At 41.0% G+C, this 27,005-nt stretch overlaps 1 protein-coding gene across 1 annotated transcript in view; it reads right to left on the minus strand.

Moving 5' to 3' along the window:
* jade2 (jade family PHD finger 2) overlaps positions 1-27,005 on the minus strand; it is a 257,234-nt gene that overhangs the window by 46,878 nt on the left and 183,351 nt on the right. Inside the window, exon 11 of the mRNA XM_050039044.1 lies at positions 5,005-5,122. Coding sequence (XP_049895001.1) covers positions 5,005-5,122 — 118 coding nt within the window. The remainder of the gene's footprint in view (positions 1-5,004; positions 5,123-27,005) is intronic.

Consider the following 27,005-nt stretch of genomic DNA (forward strand, 5'->3'; position numbering starts at 1 on the left):
CACATCTGGTGGAAATAGGCCGTTATCCCTGTCACTGTGTGCGTGTAGCTGAAATAACTTTCACAACTGTCCCCAGCGTGGAGCTCACACTCCTGCAGCAGCAGCTACAACCCATACAGTCTGTGGTGTGGTGAAGTCAAGCGGGGTGTTTTTGGTGCAGTTCAGTGTGCCAAGATGCCACCGAAACATTTGAAAGTATAGCAATACTTCACGCTACTCTATTCCGGTTCTATTCTGGTTATCAAATTAAGCACTCTTTTGGTATTAGTATCACTTTAAGGGTACTGGTACTGATACAGATATCAGAATATTTTAAACTTGGCAAGTGACCCATTCTGTTGTTTCGGTATGAGGATATGTTGTTATATTTTATGTAGCATGTACAGCCTTCCCACCCTGCTTTGACCAGTAAAACTATCTAAACACAATTTGGTTGTAGTGTTGTCTGCAACACTGTAACTTTTGTCCAAGTTTTCAGTTTCTGCCAGTGTCACAAAATCAGTTTGCATGGCCAGAAGGACAAAAGGAGAACAAAATGATGACAACTGCTGGGCTGACTGAAGGAGAGAGGAGAGAGGAGGAGAGAGAAAGAGGACACCACAAATGAGAGAAAAAGAAAGAAAACAGATGGAAGGGAAAATAAATTAAAGAGGAGGCTGATGAGAAATGGAGAGTGGAAAATAAGAGAGAAAGATAAAAGAGGCAGAGAAAAGAGGTAGATACAAGGTGAGGGACACTACAAATCATTATAGCCGACAACCTCATCCTTCACTCTCTGGTGCTCTCTCTCTCTCTCTCTCACACACACACACACACACACAAACTATCCTCTCTAATCTAACTCCTGTGGCAGTGAGAATAGATATGGCTGTTTAGTGCCAGCAGCACAGCTCCCGGTACCTGATGGCAGCAATCTGCTGAGTCAGCAGCTCTGCTCTGCATGTGTGTGTGGGGTGTGTTTGTGTATGTCTCCGTGTGTGTGCGCGCACATTTGGGAGTGTGTGTGTGTGTGTGTGTGTGTGTGTGTGTGTGTGTGTGTGTGTGTGTGGTAGTGAGGGACACAGACGGAGTTAGAGAGAGAGTGAAAGTGTTTGTAAGATTTAGTGGAGTGCATAGATGTGTGTGTGTGTGTGTGTGTGTGTGTGTGTGTGTGTGCGTGCACGCGTGTGTGTGTGCAGCCTTCCTCGGGGAATGATGAGCACTGCAAATTGAGCACTCTAACCACACACACACACACACACACACACACACACACACACACACACACACACACACAGCCACAGGGGCAAGCTGACAAGAGTTCACTATCATTACCATGCCAGCGAGACGTAACTGGCATTACCATGACAACAAGCTCTCACTGTCATCGCCATGCCAGCTGCAGGTCACGACTACAAGAACTAATAGGGCTCCTTAAACATTATCCAAAGGCAAATACAGGTCACTATCATCCCATGACATCTACACTATACCATCATCTGTGTAACCAGGATTCACCGTCATCACCATAACAACAACAGCTCAGAAGTCTGGTAGCCAATGAGAAACTGATAAACTTAAAATCTGTGTTTTATTCAGCTTGAACCTTTATTTAATGATCAAGATGAGAAGGTTGTTCACTCTCACTTTATTCAGCTGATATATATCTCTAAGATAAGCTTCTTCCTATCTACTGACGACCTCAAGGAAGCTGTTAGAGCTTTTATCTCTTCTAGAGTCCAGGAATTTCATTAGTAGTATCGTTGACTTTTCTCTCATGTTAAGATTGCTGCTAGTGTTTTTTTTTTCCTACTTTTTAAAGACTACAGGCTACATTGTGTGATCTTCTACATTTGTTTACAATTGAAGGAGCTTACTATTACATTTGTCTTCATATTTGAAGTACTCATTGACCTTAATTTGTTTGCATTTGTGTAGCTGGAGACCTCTGATTGGAGGCTTTTTCCTGGGTGAGAGTCTACAGCATAAAGCATATATGTGTGCGCTGTTTGTCTATTTTAGGCGTTGAAGGTCTGAGTACCAAAATAAAATGAACAGATAACTATTTTACATCGCACCAGCTTTTGATGCTCTACACTGGCTCACAATCTGTTTTAGTATTGATTTTAAGATTTTGTTCTTAACTTTAAGAGCCTCTGGTAATACTGCTGAGCCACTGACCCCATGTCCCCATGTACACCAGAGCCTGGCTTCAGATGAAGTCTGACTACAGTAGATGTACCAAATTCTAGATTGGTGTCAAAAGGTGAGGAGTCCCAAGGCTCTTGATTGGTCAAACCAACGGACATCGATCAGTTATCACAGTAACTTTGTTTAAATCCCATTTGAAAAGCTATCTCACTGTCTACATATCATTTAAGTTGAAGCATCATTGACTGTCTTCTTGCCCCTGTTTAATCTCAGCTGTGTACAGTTGTACATCTTTTATCTTACAAACAATTTGTGATGCTGGTTAAGGTTATCAAAAGTACCAATACTTCAAAACTGTCTCAGTACCATGGGTTTTAAAGGATACGTTGAAAGTATTGAAATTACTAAAGCTATATATCTTACTATATAATGACGAAAACTCTGTCTGTGTGTCTTTTCCACGTTTTTCTCCTCACTGACTTGGTCAATCCATGTGAAATTTGGCACAGTGGTAGAGGGTCATGGGAGGATGTGAATGAAGCAATATTACATCAATTGGCCAAAGGGGGGCGCTATAGCAACCGATTGAAATTGCAAACTTTGAATGGGCATATCTCATGCCCCGTATGTCGTAGAGACATGAAACTTTGCACAGAGATGCCTCTCCTCATGAGGAACACATTTGCCTCAAGAACCCATAACTTCCGCTTATATAGATTTTCCGCCATTTTGAATTTTTTGAAAAACACTTCAAATGGATCTCTTCCTAGGAAGTTTGAGCGATCTGCATGAAACTGGGTGAACATAATCTAGGGACCAATATCTAAAGTTCCCTCTTGGCAAAAGTTGGAAAACTTACTAAAACTGAGCTTCTATAAGGCAATGAATATTGCGGAGGGCGTGGCTCATCACATAAAGGTGTATAACATCTCAAGGGTTTCACCCATCACCACGCAACTTTGTAGGCATATGACCACACATAATCTGAGGGGACCCCTCCATTATTGACCCCATCAAACAAAATGGGGGCGCTAGAGAGCTCATTTCTTATCTAGGCCTAACCGCCATATGGATTTTTACTAAACTTGGTAGATATGTAGAACAGGACGCCTCAAGGTGACTGGAGAAATTTAACTCTAATTGGCAACTGGGTGGCGCTATAACAACAGAAAAATGCTTAAAAATGGCTAAAATGTGACCGATCGCTGTGGCTCCCCCTGTGGACCAATGTTTGTTTTTTTTCTCCAAATTTTTGGTGTGACTAAGTCATGGTATGGTATGGTGTACATAATCACAGAAACTGTCAGTCTGTCATTCTGTCAGTCAGTCATTCTGTTTGTCCCACGTTTTTAAAAAACTCTGAATACATTGCTCTTCTTAATTGGTTCAGTTGACTATTTAATCTGCAATTTCCTATGACCTGTATCCCAAACACACACCATGTGAAACTGTACATGGGCAACTGTGCACTCAATGGGTACGGACTAGTGTATGTAAAAAAACATATATCCAATAACATTTTCAACCAAGGCACAGATGAAACAACAGGGAAGGACCTAATCCATGTGACTAGAGGCGTGTTGTCAGTGACTTTTTTGTACATGCACTATGTGCAGGTTGTTACTAAAAGACAGAGGAAAGAAATAATCCTATTTTGTATGCCAAGGACGTTATTTTCATCCTGCCATGGTATTAAAAGATTATCCTTTTTTCCTTCACTATTGCATCAAAGTTTAAAATTCTGGTATTGTAATAACCCTAACACTGTTAGGAAGATGCTACATATACAAATAATGTTTTATTTATTACTAGGGCTGTTAAAGTTTAATCAAGATTAATTGCTGAATGTCAACAGTTTACCGTGATTAATCGCAGGTTTAAAATTCCATTATTTTGCCTTTCCAAAACAGCTTTGAGTCCAAGAGTGTTTTGATTGAGAATCAAATTAATGCAGAGAAATTTACTTTATTATCTCAATTTTTTTTATTTTTTTATTTTAAATCAGTGCTGCACTGCTATAACAGTGTGGTCAAAGAGACAAAATAGCAGCATGCAATTAACCCTCCAAGACCCGCATACTGGAGACCCATTTTTGTCTTTTTTAGGGGGGGCAGGGGATATTTTGGGGGAGATAGCAGGTCAACAGTATAGGCTACATAGAAGTAGCATATACCACCTGAAAGCTGGAAACCTGAAGATTAATTTTAGATGCAGCTCAGCACTGTGTGTCAAGTTTTTCCCTAGTCAAAAATGTGTAAAAAATATTACCTGATAAAAAGTGCACATTGTGTGCCAAAAACTGTATGGGTCTAACATAAAGTAGACATGTAAAAGACAAATGTCAACTAAGACAAGTGATATAAAAATGCATACTAAGATTATAAATCTCTTTTTGAGCAGATATTTAGCCGAAACAGCAGCATCAACTCAACCTGCCAGCTTCGTCCTTCTTGTTCTCCGTCACAGAGCAGCTGGATGAAATGCACCGAGGTCAGTCATCTGTGCAGAGTGGATAGGAAATCGAGCTCCATTTATGTGGATGGTGTGTGTCACAATATCTGGCTGAACTATTATTCCAGTGTTCTTTGCCGTGCAGGTGTCAAGTGTGGCCTACTGTGCAAAAATGATGACAGGCCATTTTCAAAAACTGTCCACCCACCACACTCAGTCAACAAGGGGTTGGATGTAACCGTTCTGCACTTGAGCTTTCCAAATTGTACTTTTTATTTTTTTGGGAGGGTGGACAGAGTGTGTGTTGGCGGCCTTGGCTGTAGTGCTAGAGTGGGTGAAAGGTAACAGGTTTTTACAGTGGCGTGGTTGGAATTAGGAAAAATCACCACAGACACAGTCGTGTTTTCTCTCTCTCTCTCTTACCTCCAGCAATGTCCTCTTCCAGTAGTTGTATCTGCAGGTGGAAAATCTTCTCCTGGAGGTCGCAAAGGGTGTGTTTCATTTTCTCCCTCCGTGTCACCATGTAGCACAGGTTACGCACCTGAAACACAAGATATGGCTGTTACAAACACAGGCAGCATGTTGCATCTTCATCATCGTGATTCAGCGCAGGGACATGAACCTGACAGGGAGGATGACAGACGCATAAATATTATGACTAGCGTATGTGTGAATACAAATACATACAGACATACATTGTGTTCAGGACACTTAACAGCTTTACAGACTTTTTTAGGCGCTTTAAGCTCATTGTTTTGGTTTTACGGGCAAATGTCAGGTTTTTTTCTTGAACAGTGGGCTCTGCAATCCCATTTCTAGCAGCTGTTTTTAGCAAAAAACAACAACACTGTACCAACCTGCCCACCACCAAACAACAGATGCACCTACTCAGTAACATGTTGGTAAAGAAAGTGGCACATCTAGCATATTTTTGTCAGGAGGTTGTGACCAAAACAAAGCTAAAAGAACAAAGAAAGTAGTATATATTGGCAATAAATAAATACACAGGCAATTGTCAGCCAAAATATTATTTAAAAAAAACATATAATGCAATTAAAAATATGTCAGAAGTGTTTGTTTTTCAGCCTGTTCTGCTACTTTGTAGTGGCTAAAAAACCCCAACTCTAACAAATAAAGATCAGTGCAATAACATATACCATCTGAGGTTTATGTGCATCCAGTAATGAGACGGTAAGAGGTAAAAATCAAGAGGCGACTTCCTGTTTCCTGCCAGTAAACTGAATCCCAGACTCCTCATCCACTCAGATCCAGACTCCAGCTGAGCCCTCCTGCTCCTCCATATTGTCAAATTACTATCATATGGCCCTATAAGCGGTATATAAGTGTGTATGTGAGTGGATAGAGAGCATGGAGCTGGGAGATGAATGTGTGCATGTTTATGTTAAGCACATATGGATGTTCAAAGAAAAGCTGTGGTTGTAAATGTGCGTGTTACTATTTTAAATTGGCAACACATAAGAGAGAGGGAGACAGAGGGAGAAGACAGCGAGTATGGAGGCTGAGACTAATGGAAAGACAGAAATGTATGGAGAAAGACAGGTAGGGAGAGAGACAGACAGTGAAAAGGGCTGAGTAGACAGGTTCTGGCATGGTTCCCTGGCAGCTGTAGTTGTTAAATGCTAACAAAATAATTTTATCTACAGATAAAAGAGAGATTACAGAGAGTAGATATCACTGTTAGCTGAGAGTATGGACAGAAAACTCCAGGAAAGGGGGAGAGACGTTTTCACATGCAGTCATAAATTAACCCCACCTTGTTCACTTCAATGAACTTTGACCTACAACGGCATAAGTCTCTCCATTGTCAAGGAGTGATGTTGACAGTTTATATACATGTTTATATAAAATAACTACACGGCTAAATACTACAAGATGTAGGAGGAATGCTTAAGGCTGGTTAGGCTGTGTTCGACCGCATTGGTAAGTGTAGCTCTTCCAAATGGCCACACCCAAAGGCGGGTTGCAAAGCTGACTCTCCTACCCAGGGGCAAGACCCAACGGTCAGTTTAAATATGGGAATAACTGCGCACACTTTCAGACAATCTTTCCCCAAAGCATTCATAATGTTGCACTTGGTTGCATGCATGAAAATTGACAGAAATAGTTATGCAAAGAAAACCAAAAACAGACAGCTTCAGAGGTTTAAATCCTGCGTACTTTCTAGGGATTAAATGGTAACCAGTTTCACAATAAACCACGGTAAAATTCCCAATGATTAGTATTGCCATTTCAGTTTTTATCATCATTAAAACTGTGCTTTGTTACCGTGCTTGAAGAACTTACAGTAAATACTGTCCAGCATCAACCAAAGTGAGCAACAGTCTTCCAGATGCACGCGCAGCATTCAGCGTTTGGTTTGTTAGATTAGATTTTGCACAGATTCAAGTGAACGGATGATTTTTCATTGAATATAAAACTTTGATTTTAAGTCTGTATATCATGAGAATATTTTCAGCACATTTTAACAGTGTTGCGATAATAGTGATAACCATGATCATTTTGAGTGCCAGAATCAAGATTTGAAATTTTAAGAACGTTTTATCTCTGGTACTTTTTCACCTCCACACATCTGGTCAATCGCTGCGTGAAGTGGCAATGTGGGCCCGATTGTTGGTTTTGGAAAGTTAGTAGTTTAAGAAGTTTAAGAAGTTTAAGAAACTTCAGCTTCAACTGTCAGAATACCAATTTCTTTAAAAAATGGTGCTGATTGGATATACTCAAGGTGGGATGTGATGTCGACAGAAAGCGTCAAAATAGCCGGCATTTTTAAAACTCAGCAGACGAGGGTTAGCTCGTTCATAGCTTCCACCGCCATGTAAACGAAGAGACACGCCAGAACCCCAGCAACCACCTCAGCTCCTTCCATGTTGATAATCGTCTTATGTCTGCTTTCTTCTTCTTACTTCTGCTTCGTACTTCTGCTTCTTCTTCTTTGTTGTTGTTCTTCTTTGTTTGTTTCTTTGCCACGTTGCCCCTTTCAAAATGGTCGCGCAACGATTACGTCACATCCAGAGCCCGGTAACTTTACAGGAACCTTCCTCCTACTCCACCCTCTCAGTGGAGACACGGCGGTTGAGAGGGCCGAGCGAGAGGACGTTCCTGTAGTAGTTCCTGCCCCCCAAATAGTACCAGGAACTTCTTGCGTGGAAACGGGCCTATTGGGCAAGAAGTGGGGTACACCCCAGACTATCACAGGGCTGACACATAGAGACAGACAACCTTTCACACTCACATTCACACCTACGGACAATTTCACCAATTAACCTGCATGTCTTTGGATTGTTGGAGGAAGACCGAGTACCTGGAGAAAACCCACGCTGACACTGGGAGAACATGCAAACTCCACTTTATAATCCTACTCATACTAATTTGTTCCCCACAAGGAAAGCCAATTCCTGGCCAATTTTGGTCTCACCCTGCCACCAAACAGGGTGCTACGACAAGGTGTTGTTTGCAAATGACAGTTACTGATCTTATTTATCAGTAGTCATATACACTAGGGGGTGGCTGTATAACTAGAGCTTGTGTCATTTCAGTGGTTTAGCTTATGTATACTGAGAGTAATGGAAGACACAGAAACACACACACGGCACTTAATGTACAACTTGTAGTCTCACTGTTCTGTAAATGTTTTACAGCGTTATGTAAACAACAGTAAAGGTTTATAGCTGTTTAATGTCCTCATAGGTGCCGTTGTGTGCTGGGCTCAAAGCAAACAGCTTTACGAGCTCTTACAGACACTGATATTTATGTACAAGACAAATAATTGATCATCTCAGTTTATGTACAGAACATGCTGTTGTTTTGGGGTTATATACTGCACATACAGAACTATCCAACACAGGCATGACAACAAAGTAACTGCAGAGAGAAGGAGGCAGGGAGGGAAACTAATTGGGTCCAAGCCAGAGCACTTGAATCCCAAACTAACAAGCCAGAAACGGGATCTCTGCCTCTCACAACGATAAATCAGTAATCATATGTCTCTAACCACATCTGTGTGTGTGTGTGTGTGTGTGTGTGTGTGTGTGTGTGTGTGTGTGTGTGTGTGTGGAGTGTAGGAGGCACAGATTCAGGTTTTAAAGAAGCAGAACAAACAAGGGAATACAGATATACTGTAAACACATATATCAGAACAATATTACACCGGTGAGAACACAACACACAACAACATCATGGACTGGAGCTACGTGTAGTAGCAAGTGTGTGTGTGTGTGTGTGTGTGTGTGTGTGTCAGTAAGTGTGAGATAAGGGGGAGAAAACCGTTGTATGAGTTTGCATTCATTATAAAGAAACAGAATTGGTTTAGTCGTTTACTTAAGCAGTAGGTGTGTGTGTCTGTGTGCGTGTGTGTGTGTGTGTGTGTGTGTGTGTGTCAGTAAGTGTGAGATAAGGGGGAGAAAACCTTTGTATGAGTTTGCATTCATTATAAAGAAACAGAATTGGTTTAGTTGTTTACTTAAGCAGTAGGTGTGTGTGTCTGTGTGCGTGTGTGTGTGTGTGTGTACTGGCGGTCCAGCAGGCCAATTGTTTATCTGTTGGTCTTGATGGATTCGTCAGCCTGGCCTATCTGACCCATTCCATCCCTGTTAGAGCGCTGCAGATAAAAATAGCTGCTCAACTGGGACACAATGTGCAGAGCCTGGCTTTGATTAGGACACTGTGTGTGTGTGAGTGTGTGTGTGTGTGTGCATGTACCGTTTTCAAAAACAACTACCTCTGTCTGGACACATGACAGAGGAGTGGACAGCAGGTTGGGAGGTAAAGATGAGGAAGAGCGATGAGAGGGGAGTCTGGAGTAAAACCACTCTGTTGAACCTCTCTGGTTTTATTTGCTTTCTCTCTCTTTCTCTCTCTCTCTCTCTCTCTCTCTCTCTCTCTCTCTCTCTCTCTCTCTCTCACCCTCACACTTCTCTCACTGCCTCTCACTTTCTCCCCCAAACTCCAGAGATCAGGGCCAACTGTCTTAAGCACTTATTTCAGTAATCTGAAAATGAACCAAACCAACATAATTGTAAAAATTGGAACATGGAGATGAAACATGAATATTAAATGTCATTAAGTGGCTTTCCATAACGTACATGGGTTGCATTTTCAACAGTTTTTTTTAGCTTAAATACAACCTAAAAATACTGCATGTAAGCTCAAAACCTCAAATAAAATAAAGTATTGTTGCTTTGTTGCAAAAACATTCGATGCAAGCACAAGTCTTGGGAGGTGTGAGATGTTGAAGGCCGTTTTCTAACAAATGTGTGTCAAAATATAAAAGAAAAAGTACAATAACATGCTTTTAGAGGGGTGTCTTCAACACTCAGAATTTCATTTTTCAGATGTGTTGATTTTCTTTTCAAAGCTGCTGCACATATCTGACATTGCAAAAAAAAAAAGTCAGTGCTGAGAATAAGTTTTGTGCTGAACTTTATTCTTAACTGGAATTTTTTTTAAAGTGTCAACACCTGTCTTCAAGCCAAATCTTTGCTTAAGAGCAAAGTTTTGTACTGAAGCCATGAAAAGCAAGTGAGAATATTTTTTTTCCACAGTTGGGGGGTAAAAACTTTATCATCAGACAAAAGCATCTCACTTGCCTCTCAGCACTTTCACAGAGAAGTGTCCTGAATTGAATTTGTTTTTCCTTTGACACAAACAGCCTCTGACCTTTTCTCTCTTCTGTTAGAGGCTCCTGACCTTCACCAGCTCTCCTCTTTGTCATTATTTCCTCCACAATTCAATCCTCCATCCTCCTACTTGTACTGAAACATATTATCCCAACAACTCATCTGGACCTCCGTCTGGCTTTTTATTCCTCTAAAACTCCATCTGTCTTCGTCTCGTCTCAACCTGAGTCTATTCATTCAGCCTGAACATCAATCCGTCTCTGAATCAGCAAACACAGTATCGTCCCTGTCCCACTTACAAATCTGAAAACGTGTCAGGGGGTTAAATTAGTTTAAATAAAATATTCCACACCTGTCTACACTGGGGAGGTTTTACCAAAGGTGGTACAATGAGTCTTCTGGTGGATATGAAGTCATCAAAGATCACAAAGTCTCACGTATTTTCAACAAAAGCCTTTGAGAGTCTCAGTTACACACATCTCTCTGACAGAGAGCCAATGAAATCAGACCATAACATTACTTTTGCGTCAGGACGGAGGAGCAGATGAGATTTCATTGTTTTCCTTCTGATAAAAAGAGATGTTATTGAGGCTGCGGTTTAAAAAAGCATCAATATTTTTACAAGTCTGATAATCAGGAGGGACTATTTGTCTCTGGATATCTGGCAATAACAACATGCCTTTTTTTATGCTGAGGAGGTTTCAGAGATTGGTCGCGAATATAATGTTTATGCACCGAACGTGAGGAAATGACCGCGGGGACAATTTCCCCAACGATATTGTGAAAATCAGCCAGCGAGGAACGATTATGCTCATAGAAATTGTATAAACGTGAAATATGTCATTAATCCATTTCAAATATCTGTTTTCATGACAGTCAGGTGAGATGTCATTTGTTGCACTGTCTGGTCATGACAAAGTCCATATGACATATTTGTGGACACTGGACGTTCATTAATTTGGCCATTGTAAATTAAACTCGACAGGTAATTTGCTTTTATGGCAGGCGAGCCAAAGAGGTGATTTAAAACACTGGACGAGACAGAAGTAATAAAGTAACATCAATCCTTCAGTGCAGTGTGCAATGTTTAAAATACCATGATGACACACATTTTTTTGGGAAATGCTTGAAACCAGTAAATAGCATTCCTCCTTTTCCCCCTCTAACCATCCATCTTCTACTCCTCGTACTGCTTCATCCATCCTCCATCCTGCCTTAATCCCTCGACGACTGAGCCCACCTCCTCTCTATCTCATCCATCCATGACACGACAGGCCGGAGATAATCAGCATTACAAGTGTATTAACTGTGCTGAGCAAAGCCAACGCCTTTCATACCACACCGTCCATACCCCTGTGTCTCTGTCTCTCTAACCTTCATACTGTAAGGTTCTCTCACCCTCTCTGTCTCTGTCAGTGTTATCACCTCTCTCTGCACTCGTCGTGTCTCTCCTGTCCTTACTGTAATGCACACACACACATGAACAATCGTACACAAATTATACACACAAATTTTCACAATCACTTGCTGACTGTTTATCTTTCACTCACACTCCCTCCTTCTCCGTCACACACACATACACACACACAGCGCGGTCAGCAGAGCCCTGGCTGTCATCAGCCACTAATTACTTCAACAGGTGTCTAGCAGGAGGACACCATGCCCTTTGTATGTGTGTGTGAGTGTGTATGTGTGTGTGTGTGACACAGAGATGGAGTAATCGGGTCATTTTCCATCAAAAATGTTCACGCATTTTAAGCACATTTTCGAAAGGTCAGCAATGGAAATTATCTACTGAAGCCCAGGTGATACAGGACTAAAATATGATATTTGGTTAATTTATAAACACACATTTGACTATTTGAGATATGTGTTCAAAGTGGAAATGGATAACGCATCTCCAAGTGGTATAATTGTTCAGGATTCAGACATCAGGATTGTTTTCTGTTTTCCTCAGAGTAGCAATTACCAACAACTAGGGGTGTTGTGATACACAAGTATTGATGATAACTGTGACATTTAAAAATGACATATTAATATGTTAATAATACACACATGATAATGACATGTAAATAATCCAGCACCTCTTAAATTATTTCAGTTTCTTTCTGTTCTTGCTTTGTCTCCTTCCCCAACGCCATCTTGTTGCCTTTTTACTACCACTCAAGTGTTATTGCTCTTTCTGTATGATTCTATACAGTTATGGTTACAGACTCTCTCTCCATCTGCACTTGCGTCTTTCATTTGCCAAAAAAGGAGAAAAAACACACAATAAAGAAAGTTATAGATGAATATGAAGAATGATTTTCTTTTTTATTGTGTCTATTGATATTGCAATAAAATCGTTATCTCGAACTCTTTTGGCTACGATAATCATGACGTGAAAATCTGATATTGTGCCAGCCCTGCCATCTACAAAGCATGAGTTTATTCTTTTATATAGTCTGTAAGTGAGAAATGACCACAGATAGAAATGGTGCCAGGCTGCCAGCCTGACTGGATCGCCAGTCAGCCGTCATTTCCTTGAGAGACTGTATTGTAAAGTACTGCATGGTGTAAGCGAGACTTAAAGGGAACCAATCTAAGGGAACCAATCTAAACCCTGATTGTGTCATTATTCTATAGCAATTACATTATGCGATTCACTTTTACTTTTATTCATAATAATAAGTTAAAGCAAAACTTTCCTATTGCTAGTTTCAGTACTATGTGTGGCTAGGGAATTTTATAGGTGAAAAACAAATTTTAAAAACTACAGAAGAAGTAACTGCGACTGCCAATTTTGCACAATAAATGTCACTAAAACTTCTTTTAAGATATTTTTTAGGGCGTTTTTGCCTTTAATTGGACAGTTGCATAGGCCGTAAGTTGGAATCAAACCTGTGGCCACTGCAGCAAAGACAAAGCCTTTGTACATGGGGCGCCTGCTCTACCAGGTGAGCTACAGGGCACCCAATCACTAAAAGTTCTTGTAGGCGACGGCAGACATTTAGACTTGTCGTAGCAGGAAAAGCACAGGTGTTGCTAATGACATTAACAATGGCTCTGTTTTATTCAACTGCCCCGGTGAACCATGAGCCCTAATCATTTATTAGAAGATGTTTCATCAACATTTATTGCCTGGTCTTCCTTTTAAACATGCCTGCGCCTTCAATTTTACCACCTCAGCCAGCAAGCGATTAAAACTTCAAGATTTTTTCTTCTATTTTTGACATTTCCACTCAGGTTATTTAATGCTAAGTTTCAAAACACGTGTAACAATATGTGGGTGGAAACAACCAGTTTTTAATGACTGTCTCTGTGTCTTTCCATTCTTAGGTGTTGTGTAGGTGAATTTGTGAATGCACAAGAAAAACCATATTTGTGTGTGTGTGTGTGTGTGTGTTGCCTCGGGCGGAGAGGCAGGAGATGCGTCAGAACTAATTCCCAAACTGATCTCTGAGATAGAGATAAACCCAGTGGGCCCAGAGAGGGAATGCATGTGTGTGTATGGTGTGTGTCTAAGTGTCTGTGACTAAAAATGGATTTCATGGTATTGACTTAAGTGATATGTGACTCACATGTGGTAGATTACTGTGCAGATGTACGAACACAGAGGAATGAAGAGATACAATAAAGATGGTGAGACAAATAAAAATCCGACAGCAGGGTGAAAACAGCTTTTTTTTTTTAATTTCACCAATGAGTTATATCTCTCAGTCAGAGAGGAAAAGTGTAGACATAAGATAAGAGACAAAGGAGATAACAGTCTCTTTCTTTCTTTACTTCTCCGACTAACTTCCAGCTCAGATCTATATTGACCTGACCCTCACAGCTCCCAGCGTATTGACTCCAAACCTGTGCTGCTTACTAATGAGCACCATCGACTGTTCATTGGCCTTGAAATACGCAGACACCACTGTGAGGAAGCAGCCAGCTAAAGATCAGGATTATTGATCTTTAATTGGCCCAATATCACCCCAAAACCCAATATGGAGAGCCCGGGTTAATTACTAACAAGACAATCCCAACTGGAATAATTAAACTGGAGTGTGCACTTAAATGCAGACAGCTTGTTATAGAAGGAGCTCTGCTGTGATTACAAGACCAAACAGTTAATCAATTTGTCACATGTTGTTCGAGTATGTTTCATCTATTAGCAACACTGCTGGGATTAATGGGCTGATTAACACCACAGTGTGTTGCTAAAGAGTGATGCAGAGTTGACCTTTTTTTTTTTTAAATTTATTTTTTATTATATTGCAGGCCAACCCAGAAGTTAGCATCGCCCTGCTTTCCTTGACCAAATCACCAACAGGATTTTTCCACTGGATTTTGGTTGGATTGGATTATTGCAGAAAATAAGCTCTGTGCCGAATAAATGTTTGTGAGACTCACAAGTTCTGCTCAGCAAGATAATCTTCACAAATAAAAAACACTTTTATGATTTTGGAAGCGTAAATGCAATGCCCAGAAGGAAAAAAACTAAAGTTAGGCTATAAATGAAGAACACCACAGTCACATGGTTTCAACATCACCACCACTACACTTCCAAAAAACCTAAAACTGGAAAATAATATTGATAAATCGACAAGTTGGAAAGTCTGAGTTTGAATAGTTAGCAAGAGCCCATGTATAAACACAATGAGGCTGCACAGGCAGATGAGTTTTCATGTTTGTTGTGATGATGTTTAATGTCCCCCAACAACCTCTGTCGTCTCATTTAGCCACTTGTTGCCAACCACCTTTTTTAGCACACATAAAAGCTTCAAAATTTATGAATGGGGTATTCACCTAAGTTCAAAGATGGTGGCACGCACAGACACAGCGGCCCCTCTGACTCCTGCAAATGGTGCAAGTTTTCGTTATCTTTATATTTATATATGTGCACATGTATGTATATATGCATATATATGTATATATGTGTGATGTGTATGTATTTTTTAATCTTTATATTTTTATACTTGTACATGTCTGATGGCACCTCAGGGTTTAGAGAAAGCACAATGTCGTTCCCATGTACAGAGTATATAGCCTGGAAATCCAGACCCAAATCTAGAAAGATTTAGAGTCTGGCTATGAGTAATGCAAATGGCCCAACTCGAGGGGTGGCACCAAGCATGCATTTGAAAATATCACTTCACGCAATTGGATAACACTATGACCAATCAGAACAATACATGGGGTGACGTAACCTAGAGCGCTACCAGCGGAGCTAACTGGTAGATTAGACTCTTGCTGTATGCGGTCGGCAAAACAGCAAAAACGTCCTTCTTGCAAAGGAAAGACTCGAGTGTGTCTTCTGTTCCTCTTTCCATCTGTACCTCTGGCCCGCCTATATCAGATACACCGATGTGATTGGTGCAGCTCGGCTCCAACGGCATGGGTAATGAGCATCATTACTGATTGCCAGAGTGACTCGCTGAGCAAATTCAAATTGTGCTCTTGCGAGAACTCTGGATTTCCAGGGTACACAGTATGTGGAAATGACAATAAAGCTGAACTTGAACTTGACACTGACGTATTTTTGCACTTACATAGCGCCTTTCTAGTCTTCCAACCATTCAAAGTGCTTTTTACACTCTGAGTGACATTCACCCATTCACACATGCATCATACACTGGCCGAGGCTACTATACAAGGTGCCACCTGCTACTCAGTTTTTAACACACTCACACGCCGATGGAACAGCCATCAGGAGCAAACTGGGGCTCATGCTCAAGGATACTTCGACATGCAGACTGGAGGAGCTGGGGGTTGAACTGCTGATCTCCCGATTAGTGGACGGCCTGCTCTACCTTCAGAGCCATAGTCGCACAATATCACTTTGAGACAAGGGAGCTAACTCATTTCCAAACTCGTTTACAAACCCATTCCTGCAGCACTCTATTCACATCTACATGAATAAACATAAAGACAGCTACAAAAAAAGGTTAAAATATTGAATAAAAGCAAATGTAGGCTGCTGTTGTTCATACTGCAATGCTTATAAATAGGGCTGCATATCAGCACTGCCTCAATTTGACTCGACTCATCAGAGAAATACCAACATTGCATTAAACGATTCTCAGAATTCATCCTGGGTATCTTAATTTCTTCTACATTCAACAAGTAGCATTACTGTAAATTAGGTATTGTCTTCGTTATCTAACAGGGACAGACTGAATGACGCATTTAATCAGAAAAGCTTTTTTTTTTCCCCTTTTCCTAATAAACACTGGCTGGTGACTTGTAACAGACACATCTTACATCTGTAACTAATGCCCCCTGTCCCCTTTTTGTTTTTAACATTCGCAGCTATGAATATCTATCATCACATTTTATGATATCATCATCCAAAGAACTCATGATTGCAAACTTTTTTTTTTACTATTCCGCAAAGCCCTATCTTGATGTAAAGGGTTTAAACCTGGCTAAATGTTTGACAATGCTAGACAAACTCTTACAGTAGATATACAGCATTTAGAAGCTAAAGAAGACAACACAACATTAACCAGCTTTTTCATCATACTAACACAATCCTAGGCATTTCGAATCATATTTGATTTTGACTCTTGGAAGGCAAAGATTTGTCCACAAGACTTTTCCTGATGATATGTTGCACAGAACCATGACACTGGTGATTAACCATAAAGAACATTTCTGGAGAAAAATGCCTTGCACATCTAGTAAAAGGTGCCTTTAAAGGTTCTCCTTCACAGTCCACACTCAGAAATATAACACCCCAGTGACCTGCGCAGTCAAACCAAAAGGCCTGTGCAACAGGTCATAAATCCTTTTCATGATACCGCAGGGACAGTTAGATAACTCCACCACCTAGCATCCTCATCTGTCACAACATTACAAATTTATGAAAGAAAATAAAAGCCTGTCTGGGAGACGTAAATTCGGTGAATATACAGCCAGAAAAGAAAGTTCTGTTCATGGCTGTCAAATGGCATGGTTGTGGTTGTTTTAATCATGGTGGTGAGACAAACAAACACAACAGACATGTGAAGCTACTGATCCTGTATTGATGACACAGACCTGTGGTGAAGAGGCAACTAATTACTAATTAGGAGTACTGATCTGCTTCAGCAGTTTATTGTTAATAACCTGATATGAAGTGAAAGCCAATTAGTGACACCAGCAAGAAACTGACTGATCTGTATGTCGCTGGCTCGTATAAAATCTATGCTGCTGGTGATTATTATAATATATGAAAATACTTGAATTTCTGCAGTTGGCCTCCCAAATAAAATCTAGAGAAAACACTACTGGTGCCTACTATAACTACATTACACTGTCAATGAATTGAAAATATGTCTGTTTATCCTATTACACAATTGAAAACAGACAAAGATGAATATTTTTGGTGTCAAAGACAGAAAGTAAAAAATCTTGGCGAAGTTATGGACTCAGACGTAAGCTAAGACCGCCTTAAAGGAATTAGGGCTGCAACGATTAGTCAACTAATCGATGACTAATTGACTATTAAAATAATCGGTGACTATTTTAGTAGTCGACTGATCAGTTTGAGTCATTTTTCATAGAAAAGTATAGAAAAGTATCCCAAAATACTCTTATTGCAGCTACTTACATTCAGATATTGGCAGCTTTACACACTCTCCCATGACGGTGAACTAAAACCCTTTGGTGTGAGTACGAAACAAGACATTAGATGACATAATTTTGGGGTTTAGGCGAGACAGAGCGATATTTTCCAACATTTTAACACATTTTTTTGATAAAATGATTAGTCGACTAATCGAAGAAATAATCGACAGATTAGTCGACAATGAAAATAATCGTTAGTTGCAGCCCTAAAAGGAATAGTTTGACATTTTCAGAAATATGCTCAGTTGTTTTCTTGTCGAGAGGTAGATGGGAACAAATATATACCCCTCTCATGACTGTACAGTAAATTTAAAGCTATAGCCAGTTAGCTTAGCTTTGCATGAAGACTGGAAACAGGAGACACAGCTAGCTTGGTCTTATATCTTGCGACAAGTTGCAAAGCTCATCTCACAAAATCACAAAATTCGAACTATTCCTAAATGGTGAGTACTAACAGATTAATATCTAACAAGACCCTGAAAATGCTTTTATTTTGGCAGGCTGGATTAAGCAGACATCAGACAGCTGCAGCTCAAATGCAGAACACAATACTCCAGGTTTTAAATTGCTGTTTTGGCTATCTGCGTGTCAAATTATTGATTGTAAAATACTACTAGTTGTTTATGATGCACAAAATGCTTTAGGGCCAAAATACATATCTGATCTGCTACTGTGATACTGACCTCTCGTGTCCTTTGGAACTTACTGACATGAAGGTTAAAGCAAAACACGGTGAAGCAGCCTTTATTTTTTACGCACACATATCTGGATCAAACTGATGTGAGCTCTTTAACTTTAAAGTCTTTCAAATCAAGGCTAAAGGCATTTCTGTCCACTGCAACGTTTCATCAAAGTTGAGGCACTTGATCACTGCTGGTATTTTAATTCATTATTTCCTGCTCATTCTCTTTTTAATGTCGTCTCCTGCCATATGTAAAGCTCTTTGAAACGTCTTTGTGTTTAAAAGGTGCTATACAAATAAACTTGCCTTGACTTGCCAAATTCTCCCTGCAACATAAACAGACTGTATAAAATACTGTGGGCTGAAATAATAGCTGCCATAAAAGCAGATCTTGGCAGCAGGAACACAAATATCTGTGTTGTGAATCGTAAAGACCTCCAGATAATATCAGCTACCTGGAGGATGAAGTAGCTTGGTGTGAATTTGTTACCTTCCCTCTGTAGTGCCCTTCAGAGGACCCTAAAACAGTTGGTGACTCGATTTCACCCACTGAAGCTGTCAGAGCGCAGAGCAATAACACTGCTCACAGTGGGGGAACGTTGGCCATCGTGCTTTATCTTGGTTCTTTAACTACTGGTCACGACCCAAAATAGATCATAAGCATGTGAGGCGAGCGGGCGCCCACAAGATAAGAGTAGCAATATCTGGAGTCAATAAGCCTGAATGTAAGGGTGATATTAAATTTCTATCTCGAGTCCTGTGCACTGAAGGACTTCCTTTCTTTTCTGCTGTCGTGTTTTTACTCTACATAGTCTAGAAAGCAGTGCAGTTATATCTCAGTTACTGTTTATTTCAGTCTTACCTCTGATACTAGAGGTATAAAACACATCATTTCTTTTACGCCTGCAAAGTTGAACCTGGGTGGAAAAACTGTAGTTTACTGTAACACCTGTTTTGATCAGAGAACCAACAACCATATTTCCTGATAGACTCAAATTGATTGTCGTGGGTAAAAAGGGTCCTTTGCTTCTTTCGTCAAACTGCCAGCTGACAGTGAGAAAGTGGACGCTAACCGATAACCTGTTGAATTTTTTTCTAAAGATAGCTGCATTTTTAGTTTATGAGGAGAGTTTTTCCACAGTATTTCTTATGTCTTCCAGAAAGAGCATGTCAGTTTTGGAACAAGAGTTGGACATTCTCACTGAATCCCCAGCGTAAACAAGTATATGCATGTTCAAATGCAACTTTGAACCAATTGTTGCATTTAAAGGTGTGGCGCATCTTTAAAATGCAGGGTTGCAAACACATTTATTTATCCGTGGCAGCCCACCATGATTTCAGCATCTGCCGCCACACATTGATTTTCTACTTTTGGAGCAGGACCGTTCAGTGAGAGCGCTGTTGGAATAAATATATACTGTTCTGTTATTCAGAGCGCCACACTCTCAGAGCACAGAGTGTACTCTGGGCGCAGACAGAGCAGCAGAACATCAGGAACAGTGAAAGTGAAACTTAACCGTTCGTTAATTCAAATAGAAATAAAGCACTCTATTTCTTAGAACAACAATGCTCTCATTAAGTATTGTCCATCATTTTTCCAACCACCTTTCCAGGAAAGCAGCTGTATTCCCACAGTAACAAGCTCTGTGTCTAAAAGTTTTGCTTTCACTCACCTCTGCAGCCATTGCTCCTATAATCCATCTATCTGAGTTTATCAGCTCTGATTGATCCGATCACACACTGACTGATCAACTGATCACCTCGCAAAAAAAAAAATGCTGCTAAGAAAATGAAAATTCATGAATAGTTCTGCTTGCGCTGCGTTCACTGACTGGCAAAAGCCTTTCGAATTCAGAGAGAGGATGATAATTTGTTGACTTGCATCATTTACTGTCAGCATGGCGATCTTTAGGCTGCATTCACATCAAATCAGGGTTGTGCGGCAGTGTGGGAGTGTCACTTGAATGGCCCATTTGTGATGGCAAATGACTGCTTGTCTTCAGTATGTATGTTTATGTTGGCTTAAAGATCTGTGGAACTCCTTTTGATTACCATTACTGTAGTATCCTACTGCCACAAAAGAGACATGTACATACACAAACAAAGTGAGTGATCTCCTTTGTAGGACAGTACACAACTTACACATGAGCTGTTAATACATACTTTGATATTTCTTATATTTGCTATAATATTTAACAAGAGAAAAAGACTATTACTCATTCCTGTGGACTGCGGTCGTCTTCCGGTCTGATCACGGGTTATGTGATTGGCCACCATGGCATGCCATCGGATTATGTTTCTCCAAAAGTTCATTCTGTTCTAACCTTTTCTTGCAGGCCTCTGCATTTTTTTCCAGCATCCCCTGAGGCTGAATGGGAGGACTGGCGTTTTTGCTGCAACATCTGATTTGGTGTGAATGCAGCCTTATAGTGATGCTTTAACTTATAAATAAAGACCTAAAATAGGTTGTGGGGGGTCTGTCACTTATGATGTTTCCCCAGCACTAGGACCAGCAGGACTCTATTTTATCGGACCTGAAGCTAGAGGTGAGAATGAATTTGGATCTCTGCTTGATAAAAGTTTAAAAACAGAAGATGGATAACTCATGAATAGCATATGAGAGAGTCTATGTAGGCCGAGACGGACCGGCTGCAAGGCAAGTAGACATTCAGAAAGACAGATGGGCCGTGAAACAAGAATAAACCAAGAACAGAAAAAGAGGTTAACCATTGAGGGCAATTTGATTTTGGGTTCAATGTCTTGCCCAAGGACACTTTGACATGTGGACAGTAGGAGCTCTGGGGATTGAACCACAGGGGTAAAGTACTGTCTTTAACTTCCTGAATGTTTTCTTCTCTGTCTTCACCAGCATCAGAGAACAGAAGCAACCAATGAGAGTTCCAGTGGTCCCCACTTAGTACCTCTGTAGCCCTGACCTGCAGAACATTTTTGAGGAGGTGCATGTCTATGCGTGTAGATTTGGCGGCTGCGCAAGAAGGTGACGTAGCTGTGCTGTAAACCCTTAGACGCAAAAAGAGATACAAGACACAGATTTTAAAAAATGAATAAACATGAGGAAAAATGAATGACATGCTGTGTTCATTCAGCTTGTCAAAATTACAAGGCATACAAAGGAGTAAGGAGAGAAAGGATTAAGGGCAAGTGAAAGAGATAGAGGGAGGAGGGAAGAAAGGATTGAAGGAGGAGGAGTGGAAGGACAGAAGGAGATAACAAAGGAAGGAGAGAGGGAAGGAAGGAGAAAGTGGGTCAGACAGGCAGACAGACAGTGGAGGCTGCTGCAGCTGGATACGGCAGACTGAAGCTTTGTGAAACCCTCCCTGATGTGCATCACACACAGCCATCACACACATACACACAACAATCAAGCACACACGCCAGAGTCTATCACTACCAAACACTTCCAGACACACACACAAACTACATGATTTATTAGCTCCTGCTAGTCAGTCACTGAAAGCGTAGCCACGCCCCTCTGGGATCCATGGCAACATCATTCTCCAATCACAGGTTAAGCTTTGGCTTTGTTTTTTTTTCCCCTCACATCTGCTTTACTCTGTGTGTATTTTGTATCACTTTCCTTATCTGTGTGTGTGCGGAAACTTTCACAGTGTGTATAACATTACAAGAATGTATCTGGGATTACGCACACATCATATACACACACTGACATGCCTGCTGGAGGAGTGTGAGGAGGGAGTCTGGAGTTCTGCCAAAGCAATAAACTCTAAATAAACCTTGTGACACCAACACTCTGCTCCTCTTTCTCCTTTCATTCCTCTGCATTCACATGCTCCTCTTTTCTTTTTCCATGTGCACTACTCTCTACTCCTTCCCTCTTGCTTGCACTCCCTCCCTGTTCCTTCTTCTCCTTTTTTCTTTCCTCCCCAACAGTTCCTTTACCTTTCTCCTCTCTTTTACCTCCCTCCCTCCTCCCTTTCTTCAGGTTCCTCATACACAGTCCATGTAGAGATAAAGGAGGGAAGAGAGAGAAAGGGAGGGGGGGGATAAAGCAACAAACAGGCAGACCACACACACACACACACACACACACAGATTAATTAAAAAGTGAGTAAAGTGTGCACGCACTGCACTATGTCTAATAGCAAATATGTAAAGATCAAATCCCGGTTATGAAAACCTTATTACTCCAAAGCCCTCGTCTCCATTGGATTGAGGTTTTATTGGACAAACTGTTTCATGTCAGCAAACAAAACAGGATTTGGGGAGGGATTAAATTGTCTCCAAAATCTCACTTGACAATGTATCCAGACAGCATGGATCGCCTGTCTTGCATGCAGCATGCATAAGCCCTGACAGGATTAAAGAAGAGACCGGTCTGAGCTTTTGGATATTTCTAGTCCGTCTTGCCACAGTTCCTTAAGGAATCCCTGGTACTGTAACATAATTATAGTCTGCTACTGGTGGCCTGCAGCACTGTGCTCACAATTACTATATGTCAGTGTGTAAAGTTGTATTGTTCCTTTTTTAAAAATGTTTCGATCCTATGGGCTGTGTGTCTGACATAAAAAATTAAACAACTGAAAATCTACGTTTTTAAAGGCTGTTTCTTTTCACGTCAGCTGACTGAGTTAGCAAGTGCATTTGCTGTTACTGGAGATTATCATAAAATCGAGATACTGTACACTGAACATTAAATTTCAATTGGTTACAGATTCAGAGATGCTTTATTTCTCATAAGAGAAGGATGATACGCAGGATGAGAATCAGGTGAGGTCATGGGAAACATGATGCTACAACCCAATAATGGCATTGTACATTTCTGAAAACATTTCTTTCTGTTTCAATTTCATCTTGTGACAATGCTGTGGTTAATGTGTGGTTAGGTTTGGGCACAAAAAACCCGTAGTTATGGTTGGAAAAGAAAGTGTTTTGGCATAAAATACCCAATTTTGTCGCCAAAAACGCAACTGAAAATCTGCCAACCTTGCCTTAAGAAATACCCAACTGTGTCCTTTGGTAATGTCACGTGTCGTTAAAAAACATAACTGTATTGAACAGTAGTCTGCTGCTTGTCAGCTGTGTTGCCTAGGTCTAACACCATCCGCTGTCCCCGCCTTCTCCTGATGAGAAACTCGGCTAATAGACATGTAATCTGAACTGCGTCACTTTAGAAATGTTAATATGATACGAAATATAAACATGTATTGTGTCTGTGGTTTGCAGAAATGTACAATGTCAACATTTTCTCTCGCTATTGGGCTGCATATCTCCACTTGTAGTCAAGAAGTTATTTGTTACCTTATGCCCCTTTTTCCACCAAAATTCCACTCCTTTCCCTACTGCCAACAGATGAGAGCGGCTCTGCAGCAGACGAGTAAACGTTTCTGTGTGTAGTTAATGGTAGTTACTTAAAGCAACTCTTACCTTTCTTGCATTTCACACAGCACTTAGAAAAAATTTGAACATCCACAACTCCCGCCTCCCTCCAAAGTCCCATCCTCCGTTGGCAAGGTAACGTTAGATACACGGAAGAGGAGAGCGAGTGTAATGTTACAACAAAGACAGTCAAACGCAACCCCGGAGTTTTAAAACTCAACCGGAGTCAGTGATGACCGATGAGTTTTAGAATATGGGTACAGTGCTAACGTTAGATAGTAGCGTTAACGTTACTAGTAAGTGGAAATGCACAAGGAAGATAACGTTTATGTTTCAGAGGCTACGCTACAGTAGGCTAACGTTAGCCATTAGCAACTGGATGCTGTGTTGTCATAATGTTATGAACTGAACTGAACCGAACCGAACCAGCACAAAAACGAAATTACATTTTGCATACCCCAAGCAAACAGAAACAAAACATATAAAAACAATTTGTGCAACATATAAGAAAGAACATATAGTGCAATAGTAAGATGAAAAGGGTCGACATTTCACAGTCAAAAACTCCACATCCTGAGAGCAGAACTGAGAGATCCTCTTCACATCACAGCACCATGAATTGTTTGTGTATACACCATGGAGCTTACCAGATGATGCTGCCGTCCTGTCTGCTCTATGTAGTGTTAGCCCCGTTAGCTCAACACCGGATGCTGATATGTTACCATTCATCCATGTCTCAGTGAACACAAGGACGCAGCAGTCCCTCACTCCTTGGTGAGTGGATCTCCATAGTCGGATGTAATCCATGTTCGTGTCCAGTGAGCGGACATTCGCCAGAAGGACACTGGGGACAGCTGGTTTGATGGGGTTAGCTCTTAGCCTAGCTAACCCCTCCATGCTTCTCCCACTCCCGTGTCCTGTCACAGCGCTGCCGGCGTCTCCCCGTCGGGACAGCTCCAGGTGAAGCCACGGTCATGTCAGGGCTAGCTCAACGTAGCAGGCCAAGCTTGCTACACATCCTGAGCTCTCTTGGTTGTAGCGTTAGATCTCTGCAGCAGTTTCTAATGTCTGTTAGAAACTCGCGACTGTATTGCACTGATGAATTTACTTCTTGTTGCATCGTTTCTTTCTTTTGCCAACTGATTTCCCTGTTGGAGCGGCTGGAGGTGGAAGCGGTGGTCCGCATTTGTTTGCTTTTGTTACGGAAAAAAGTTTATATCCACAAGGGTCCCTGTCACTAGTTTATATCCACAAGCATCCCTGTTACTAACCTGTTTGTTGTCTCAGACTCAGGGGTGGAGGGTGTGGGGGGTGGTTATGCTAGCGGTTACGTCAGTTGGAGGCCTCCACGTGGGGAAGACAGACAGGACAGGAGAAAACTCCGACCTATCATTGCATTCAGTCCGAATGCAATGATAGGTCGGAGTTTTCTTAGAACCTTATGAGAATGGTATAATGATGAGTTTTCATCTCTGGTGGAATTCACTTACATTTTAGTGTGCCATCTGCGTATTAATAGCATTTTAACCTAAACAAAGAAAAGTGTAAAATTTCCAGAAAGGTAAGTGTTGCTTTAATTTCATATATCTCTTACTTAGTCTCTCTTTCAAACTCTATGCAAACTAATTTGGATTGATGTTTGAGTGCTGCCTGGACGGAGACAGACGGTATCTTGTGGTGGCGCATCATTGCATCTTGCCAGTAAAGGAATAAAGGAGCTAAAGTTAGCACGTTCACCTGGGTGTTGTGTTCCCATCAATGTCGATTGGAGCCGGAGGTGATAAATACCCATGACAACTGCAGAGTCATTTGACCTGGGTGTGAATGCCAATTAAATCCTTTCCTATTTCACTAAAAAACCAGATGTTAGCGGGTGTTAGCAGGTTCTTTGTGCAGTGGGAATGGGGCTTTACAAAAGAATGATCCCAGTGAGATATTGCCTATCATGAGTTACTGGAATGGGCATCTTTTACTTGTAAGCAAAAGGTCTAACCAATACGGGCGTGACAGTATCAAGTTGTCATGCTGTAATTATTGTGGCAAATAAACAGTATTATCATAATATTGCTCAAATTTTCCTAAAATACCATCAGAGATGAAGCTCTTTTCATGGATTTTATTACACCTACCAACACTGAACATTGTTGGAATACATGAAATCATCACATAAGCAATATAAAAACACTTCTCAGGACACCTCTTCTCAGGAGGGGAAGTAAGGAGGAAGTAGTTCAGACTCAAATCACACTGAGCAGCAGGAGAAGGGCTTCACACAGCAAGGAGTAAAGCCTAATTGGCTATGTTTTATTGCCCGGCCAGCCAGGGGTAAGTGGAGGTCTGAGGAATGTGTTTGCAGATGCTACAGGGTGCTCAGCAGGGAAGCTTTATTCCATAATGGTGTGAGAGGCTGGCTGGGATAAAATTATAGCATGTGGGAAAGTTGGCAAAACTGTGTTCAGAGCTTTACGCTGAAACTCAGTTATGGAGGTGATGGATTTTTGGCGCTAACAGGGTGGGCAAAGCTGACTGTAATCTTTGAAACCTCCCAATTAGTTTCAATTTATTGTACTCTGGATTTACAGACCGAGGACAGGCTTCCCTGCCCGAAGAGAGTAGGGTGGGTGCTGTATGCTGGCAGCGGCTTTGAGTCTGCTCTGTGCATACAAGCAAGTTCAGCAGGTGATCATAAAACATTCTGCCCACATCAGTATTGATATGTGCCGCCTCTTTTAGCATCAGACCATCTCTGGACTCCTATGACCAGATTAAAATCCTCTTCACACCATTAACAAACCTGAAGTTGCTGTCTGTGAATTTGACTATGTTGCAACCTTTTTTATTGGTATGCGGTGAAGTGTCAATGAATTATTGAGGGCTTGTGAAGTGTTCGGTGTGATGGAGGTCATTTTATGTGTTACTGCTTGGGTATAGAGATCTGATAGTGGGCAGTGGGTGGTGTCTGTTATTTTACTTGCATAGTTGATGATCTCAGACATTTTCATTTGTTTTTAACAGAAAAACCTTTTGACTGACTTGTAAACAGCTATGTTTCCCAACATCAGAACTGTAACAACACTAAAGTATCCAAGGTAGCCTATTGAAATTAAAGTGATGAGGTTATGTGGTATTGACACCCACAAACACACACACATTTCATAGAGTTTGGACAGGTG

This window comes from Epinephelus moara, chromosome 3, assembly GCF_006386435.1.
Source record: "Epinephelus moara isolate mb chromosome 3, YSFRI_EMoa_1.0, whole genome shotgun sequence".
NCBI lineage: Eukaryota > Metazoa > Chordata > Actinopteri > Perciformes > Serranidae > Epinephelus > Epinephelus moara.